Source organism: Pinus tabuliformis, chromosome 2_2, assembly GCF_031772625.1.
Source record: "Pinus tabuliformis cultivar Carrire ecotype Pingquan chromosome 2_2, CPIR1, whole genome shotgun sequence".
Lineage (NCBI taxonomy): Eukaryota > Viridiplantae > Streptophyta > Pinopsida > Pinales > Pinaceae > Pinus > Pinus tabuliformis.
The window spans coordinates 1,199,537,467-1,199,546,056 of record NC_142300.1 but is presented as its reverse complement, the minus strand read 5'-3'; the positions used below and the strand labels follow the sequence as shown (position 1 = coordinate 1,199,546,056).

Here is an 8,590-nt window from a genome sequence, read left to right as displayed (position 1 = left end):
AATATTTGGAAAAACTATAGAAGAATTATTTAAAATTTAATTATTAATAATAAAGTGTTTTTAGACGACTTGAATTGTATAAGACTTTTTTTATTTTTTATTTTTAGGCTTTTTGATATGTTGAACTTTTCATTTTCTTTTAGGTTTTTTGATACTTGAACCGTATACAATTTTTTTCATTTTCCTTTAGGTTTTTTTTTATACATAATTCCCTTATGGCTTTTGCATAAATGGATACATTTTTATAGTTTGCAATAGGAATTTACAAAGAAATTGCAATTGGAAACATAGTATATAGAATACATATGGATAATATTTTTTTATTATATATATTTGTGCTCAATATCAACACATTTATATACTTGGCCTATCTAACTAATTCCAAATATGGATGTGGATTGAGACATTCTCTCAACAAAATCTCAAGCCAACTCTAAACTTAGCACATTGCATTAATGGAAGCAATATCTCCAAGTCCTCCCGTAATGCTTACATGCCAAATAGTAAAATCATAAATTACAGTAATAATATTGATCTTTGTCTAGTTGGTCTTCATTAGCACTTATACCCACTCTGGAATTTCATAGACAACACTCTTTCTTCAACCACCACAACTTTGAGCTTTCCACTTGATCTCCATTTAAAATATAACCTTTTTTCTGACCATCATTGACGTACTTGTAATTATTAACAATATTAACATACTTCATTATGCCAAAATACATAGCTCGCTGATGCAGGAGCATCTGGCTGACAGGACGAGATAAAAGGGAGGCTGTTTGGTCTCTGAAGGGGACGGAGGAGTAAATTTGTTGAAGGGATAATGTGTTTGTTTTTTTTTACTTTTATTTGACTAAGTTGTCTAAGTTAAGTAAATGAACAATAGGAATTAGAATCAGTGTTTTAAACAACTAATTTTGTCATTGTAATAACGCTGAACGACAAAGAAAAAGTTTTGTAACAAAACTGATGTAACTAACCAGACATAACCAACAGTGGTTGGAAAAACTGACAGTTATCTAACAGTTGTTAAAAGCGTAACAGAACACAGTGTGGGGTTCGATTTTTTGGGTAATGAAAAGAAGAGATTATTACAAAATTCTGTGCACTCTAGCCTCTCTGGTGTTCCTGAATTGTTTGAATTGTTTATACAATATAGCATCCATTTTATGTACAGTGCAGGTCTGTGTATGACATAATTTATAGGTGTATGGTTATCTGTGAATTGAACTACGCTGGTCCAACAAGAGAATAAAGTCTGGACAGAACACAAAGGAGCTCCCAGGACGTGTGGCGAAAGACAGCTTACAGTCTTCAAAGTAACCTACCGGCGGAATTACAAAGACCCGACCCAAACTAAATGACAAGCGAATAATTAATCACAGGCATTGCCAGGTATGCACAACAAACAAATATTCATAGCTTCATGCGTTTAAATTAAGACAGAAGAGAAAATAGAATTTCCTGTGCATTCATTCACATATATTGTTCAAAACCAAAACCGTTCAACAGTTACAAAATCCGTGCCAAATTCTTTGACAAGTTGGGGCAAGATACCACACGGGTTTAGAAACCCTCGACTCAATTACAGACAACAGACTAAGGAAGAGCAATTGTAAAGTCTACAGCCGAGACTGTAACCGTCAGCGGCCCAACAAGCCATTGACACACAGACTTGACAAACCCCAACCAAACGTTGAACGAAAAGCAACCAAAGCATAGAAATGTTGCTACCTGTGACAAGCTGGAACCACCAAACCGCCAGGCCTCGAATCACTTCGAGTAGCCAACCAAACTGCCAGGCCCCGAATCCTTTCGAGGAACCATACCTGTAGTCACAAACAGTGTCACAAATATAAGAAACGGATAGCGAAGAGGGACGAGGCGTATAACAGAGCAACGTCAAATAACCGTAAGCATTTACCTGATATTGGCAAGCCGTGGCCAAAGCAGTTCCACCAGAACACCCTGCTCACAAAGGAGTCGATACATTAGCCAACTGAGAGAAAGAAACGCAAATGCTGATAGCATGGAACCAGAAAAACATACCTTGTGAGTGACGAAGGCGCCAGGGGAAGTTGATACCATATTCTGCCCGAAAATGAGGAGGGATGAACAGAACCCTGAAGACTGTCATCTGAAGTAGCTCCAACCAGTAACCGAACCCAATGACAGAGGAAAAGAAATCACAGGCATCAATATCGCTTGTTACAGGAAGCGCAGAGACACAATCGCAGACCACAGACATACAGATAGCAGTCAAAAACAAGAACGGACCAAGGGAAGACAGGACCTTACCGAGTCGACATTGTTATCACCAGACGAGAAGGAGCGACGTTTGGGTAACATCCTGAGCCAGAGAACGAACAGCAGAACCCCAGATCGAAACCTCCAGAAACCACCGAGAATGCAGAGCATACAGGAACCAAAAGAAATGTGCAAGCGAATGACCAAGTGAGGGTTTGATCGCCCATACCAAGGCGGGTCGAGACATCCGAGGGAGGACAGTTGTCAAGCAACCGAGGGCAGAGGTACCAATCATCTGTGCAGGTACAAAGGACTAAAACAGTATCAATAAATTCAACCGCCGGTGAATCGACTTATATCCAAAAAAAATCTGTTGTTCATTATTAACTGCCACGTAATTCTCGCATTGATATTCGTGGGAGAAGGATTATGTGGGCTGGACCCATCAAGTGGTATCAGAGCAGGAAGTTGAAAGAATCGGGATATGGAGGTTCAGAGACGAGGACGTGGAAGAGGTGTGCGCAGAGCAGCCGATGAGGGCTTGAGGGAAGAAATAAGGACCCTTACTGCTCGCTTAGAGGCAGTGGAGGCAGGAAGGAGAAGAGACCCAGAACTTGGGGATGACAGCGAGGAGGAGGCAGTAGCTGCTACAGATGGATCAGATGAAGAAGCCCCAGAGATAAAACTATTGAGATCGGTATTGCTAGCCAGCAGCAAACCCAAACCGGAGATTCCTAACTATGATGGCAGTCTGTCCGCAGATGTTCTGCTGGACTGGATAAGTGAGTTAGATAAGTATTTTGAGAACGAAGAGATCAGTGAGGACAAAAGAGTCAGATTTGTTGCAACCAAATTAAAGGGACACGCCACCTTATGGTGGGATAGTGTCCAGGCAGACAGAAGGAGAATGAACAAGCTATCGATAAAGAAGTGGCCAAGGATGGTGGCAAAGTTGAAAGGCAGATTCCTGCCTAAAGATTATCAGGTTGAGCTTTACCGACGGGTACAAAACTTAAGACAGAAGGGTATGACCATAAAGGAATACACAGAAGAGTTTTATCGTGTAAACCTGAGAGCTGGTTATACTGATGATACTCCAGAGAAGACAGCACAATACGTGAACGATTTGAGGTTGGAAATACTAGATGAGATCAGTATTCTTTCTCCGCAGAACATAGAAGAAGCCTTTCAAAGTGCTGTAAAGGCTGAAGAAAAGATTAACAGGAAACAGAATAATAGGAGAGGATGGGGAAATGGTAGAGGACGAGGACAGTCCTATGGCAGAGGGAGAACTGCCAGTAACAGTGAAGAGGGCAACAGCTCCAGGGCTTCAGGAACAGCAGAGAAGGGAGATAGCACGAGAGGAGGTTGGCCATATCAGCGGGGAAGAGGAAATGGCCGAGGAAGGGGAGCTAACTTCCAGTGCTACAGGTGCCACAAGTGGGGGCATAGATCCTTCGAATGCCCGGAAGCAGAGCAAGCTGGCCAGAGGGGAACATTTGTTGCACAGCCTGAGGAAGTTGAGGCACCGCCCCAGGAAGTAGAAAATGTGGCAGAAACAGGAGAGGCTTTGGTTCTGAATAAGGTGCTATTGAAGCCAGCCAAGGAAACTGCCGAGCAGACCCAACGGAAGGCACTGTTCCAGACAGTTTGCAAATCACATGGGAAGTGCTATAAATTGATCATAGACAGTGGAAGTACAGACAATTTGGTAGCCACCGAGATGGTGGAGAAGCTGGGATTGAGGCGACTTAAGCACCCTACACCTTACAAGGTGTCATGGTTGCAGAAAGGCCACCAGCTATTAGTTGATGAACAGTGCGAGGTTGAATTTCACATTGGCAAGTACCAGGACAAGGTTGTCTGCGATATCATGCCAATGGACGTGTGCCACATACTGCTGGGGAGACCGTGGTAGTATGATCAGAAGGTGGTACACGATGGGAAGACGAATTGTTACAAATTTGTGAAAGATGGAGTCAAGCATACGCTTGTACCCATCAAAGAGGAGGACACAGTAGAAGCGAGTGGAACAAAGGCCTTATTAGTAGGTGGAAAACAGTTTATTAAACAGATTGAGGAGAACGAAGTGAATTATGTTGTCGTGAGGAGAACTAAGACTGTATTGCTGCATACAGAAATGTCTGAATTGCCTGCGGAGATTCAGGGGATGTTAGAGGAATTCAAGGACATTGTAGTTGATGACTTACCGGACAAGCTACCTCCCAAGAGGAGCATCAGCCATCATATCGATTTCATACCCGGAGCAAGCCTACCAAATAAAGCAGCGTATCGAATGAGCCCGAAGGATAACGAAGAGATTCGCAAACAGGTGCAAGAGCTGCTGGACAAGGGACTGATCAGAGAAAGCTTGAGCCCTTGTGCAGTGCCAACAGTACTCGCACCCAAGAAGGGTGGAGAATGGTGGATGTGTACAGACTCACGAGCTATTAATAAAATCACCATTCGATACAGGTTTCCCTTACCCAGAATGGATGATATGATGGATTGTCTCAGTGGGGCAACTTATTTCACGAAGATTGATCTGAAGAGTGGTTATCATCAGATCAGGATCAGAGAAGGAGACAAGTGGAAGACAACCTTCAAAACCAATGAAGGGTTGTACGAGTGGCTAGTCATGCTGTTCGGTTTGAGTAACGCTCCTAGTACTTTTATGAGGTTGATGAATGAAATGTTGAAAGAGTTTATCGGTAAGTTTGTGATAGTATATCTTGATGATATTTTGATTTTCAGCAGAACGAAAGAAGAGCACCTTCAACATGTTCGAAGAGTGCTAGAGAAGTTACAGCAGAACAAACTGCTGATAAACCTGAAGAAATGTACTTTCCTGCAGAAAGAACTAGTTTATTTGGGCTTTGTAATCGCAGAAAATGAATTGAAGATGGATCCAGAAAAGATCGCAGCGATCGTCAATTGGTCGTCACCGAAGAGCTTGTTTGAGGTACATAGCTTTCACGGGTTGGCGAGTTTTTACCGCAAGTTTATAAGGAATTTTAGTGAAATCTGCGCGCCGATGCTAGACACCATCAAAAAGGCCAGTCAACCTTTTTGTTGGACCAAAGTAGCAGAGAACAGTTTCCAGCTTTTGAAGTGGAAGATTACAGAGAGGCCGATTTTAAGGCTACCAGATTTTAATAAGCTTTTCCAGGTTCGATGCGATGCAAGTGGGACAGCCATTGGCGTTGTGCTCAGTCAGGAAGATAAACCTGTGGCATTCTTTAGTGAGAAATTGAATGAGAGCAGGCAGAAATATTCCTCATATGACAAGGAATTTTATGCCGTGGTCCAAGCCTTAAAGCATTGGAGACACTACCTGCTGGGAAGTGAGTTTGTGTTATTTTCTGATAATTCAGCGCTGCAATATATAATGCAACAGCACAAATTGAACCATAAGCATGCCAAATGGGTGGAGTATCTACAGAGTTTCACCTTCGTGCTAAAACACATCAGTGGGCAAGCCAATAAGGTGGCAGACGCCCTGAGCAGAAGAGCTTTTCTCTTAAAGGAAAGTAAAATACAAGTGATGGGATTCGAACACTTAAAAGACTTGTACCAGGCCGACACAGACTTTAAGGAAGCCTTTGAAGCCTGTCAGAATCCCGTACTGAGAAATACAAGTCCATGGTTGGACTACAACTTGCAGGAAGGACTATTATTCAGAGGAGGACAGTTATGTATCCCGGACTATTCGATGAGGGAAAATATTATACGGGAGAAACATAGTGGGGGTCTAGCTGGTCATTTTGGCATAGACAAGACTTTGGAGCAGCTCAGACACTTTTATTACTGGCCCAGAATGCGCAGGGATGTACAACGGTATGTGAACAGGTGTAAAGTATGCCAACTAGCGAAGGGACATAGTCAAAATACTGGACTTTACACACCACTACCTGTTCCAAGCAGGCCGTGGGACTCAATCAGCATCGACTTTGTCTTGGGATTGCCCAAAGCACAGCAAGGATATGACTCAGTGATGGTGGTGGTAGACAGATTTTCAAAAATGGCGCATTTTATTCCGTGTCAAAAAACTAGTGATGCCACTCATGTAGCTCACCTGTTTTTCACAGAGATTGTTAGATTACACAGCCTACCCAGATCTATTATTTTTGACAGGGACGTAAAATTCACAGGACACTTTTGGCGCACCCTGTGGAAAAAGTTGGACACACAGTTGAACTTCAGTTCTGCATATCATCCACAGACTGATGGACAAATGGAAGTGGTGAACAGGAGTTTGGGAAATTTGTTACGGAGTTTGACTGGGGAAAATTCACGGTTATGGGATCGTGCTCTCGCTCAGGCAGAATTCGCTTATAACGATTCGCCAAATCGTAGCACCGGACACAGTCCATTTCAAATCTTATACGGCATGCATCCTCGAGGGATACATGAACTGCGAGATTTGGGAAAGTTGGAGTGGAGGAGTGCTGACGGAGAAGACTTTGCAGAAGCGATGAGTGAACTACATGAACGGGTGAAGCTAAAGTTGCAGGACAACGTGCAGAAATACAAACAACAAGCATATTTAAAGCGACGGGAAGTCCAATTCAATATAGGTGACGAAGTCCTTGCACACTTACGCAAAGAACGGTTTCCTAAAGGCGCGTATAACAAACTGAAATTTAAAAAGATTGGTCCCTGTAAAATTTTGCGCAAGTTCTCAGCCAACGCTTATGAAATTCAGCTGCCACCTGATATAGGCATATCACCTATTTTCAATGTGGCAGACCTGTTCCCATATACTGCCAACTCAGAGGACGACAGTGTGGTACGACCAGAATGGGACAACCAAGTTGGAGACGGTTTTTGGATGAGAAACATGCCTTCGGTTCAGCCCCATGAGATCGAGAAGATTCTCGATACCCAGGTAGCCAAGAAGACTTGCAGGAAGGAGTATCTATGATACCTCGTCAAGTGGAAGAACCGTCCAATCGAGGACAGTTCGTGGCTCGATGCGGCGTAGATACAGAAGGCTGGTTATTCTGTGGAGGAGCTCATGGAATGGAGCCATGACTTTTTCTTACCCCGGGAGCCTGATGCAGGAGCATCTGGCTGACAAGACGAGATAAAAGGAAGGCTGTTTGGTCTCTGAAGGGGACGGAGGAGTAAATTTGCTGAAGGGATAATGTGTTTGTTTTTTTTTACTTTTATTTGACTAAGTTGTCTAAGTTAAGTAAATGAACAGTAATTAGGAACAGTAGGAATTATAATTAATTAGAATCGGTGTTTTAAACAGCTAATTTTGTCTTTGTAATAATGCTGAACGACAAAGAAAAAGTTCTGTAACAAAACTGATGTAACTAACCAGACATAACCAACAACGGTTGGAAAAACTAACAGTTATCTAACAGTTGTTAAAAGCGGAACAGAACACAGTGTGGGGTTCGATTTTCTGGGTAATGAAAAGAAGAGATTATTACAAAATTCTGTGCACTCTAGCCTCTCCGGCGTTCCTGAATTGTTCGAATTGTTTATACAATATAGCATCCATTTTTATGTACAGTGCAGGTCTGTGTATGACATAATTTATAGGTGTATGGTTATATGTGAATTGAACTACGCTGGTCCAACGAGAGAATAAATTCTGGACGGAACACAAAGGAGCTCCCAGGACGTGTGGCGAAAGACAGCTTACAGTCTTCAAAGTAACCTACCGGCAGAATTACAAAGACCCGACCCAAACTAAATGACAAGCGAATAATTAATCACAGGCATTGCCAGGTATGCACAACAAACAAATATTCATAGCTTCATGCGTTTAAATTAAGACAGAAGAGAAAATAGAATTTCTTGTGCATTCATTCACATATTTTGTTCAAAACCAAAACCATTCAACAATTACAAAATTCGTGCCAAATTCCTTGACAAGTTGGGGCAAGATACCACATGGGTTTAGAAACCCTCGACTCAATTACAGACAACAGACTAAGGAAGAGCAACTGTAAAGTCTACAGCTGAGACTGTAACCATCAACGGCCCAACAAGCCATTGACACACAGACTTGACAAACCCCAACCAAACGTTGAACGAAAAGCAACCAAAGCATAGAAACGTTGCTACCCGTGACAAGCTGGAACCACCAAACTGCCAGGCCTCGAATCACTTCGAGTAGCCAACCAAACCGCCAGGCCCCAAATCCTTTCGAGGAACCATACCTGTAGTCACAAACAGTGTCACAAATATAAGAAATGGATAGCGAAGAGGGACGAGGCATATAACAGAGCAACGTCAAATAACCGTAAGCATTTACCTGATATTGGCAAGCCGTGGCCAAAGCAGTTCCACCAGAACACCCTGCTCACAAAGGAGCCGATACATTAGC

The 8,590-nt window shown here is 42.6% G+C and overlaps 1 protein-coding gene across 1 annotated transcript; it reads left to right on the top strand.

The window, feature by feature from the left end:
- The first annotated feature begins 2,731 nt into the window (after positions 1 to 2,731).
- Positions 2,732 to 6,389, top strand: LOC149197799 (uncharacterized). Its single transcript, XM_089408803.1, has 6 exons — positions 2,732 to 2,944; positions 3,140 to 3,614; positions 3,723 to 4,021; positions 4,322 to 4,679; positions 5,622 to 6,244; positions 6,336 to 6,389. Exons 1-6 carry the CDS (start codon positions 2,732 to 2,734, stop codon positions 6,387 to 6,389), a joined length of 2,022 nt encoding a protein of 673 aa, XP_089264929.1.
- Positions 6,390 to 8,590: the final 2,201 nt, after the last annotated feature.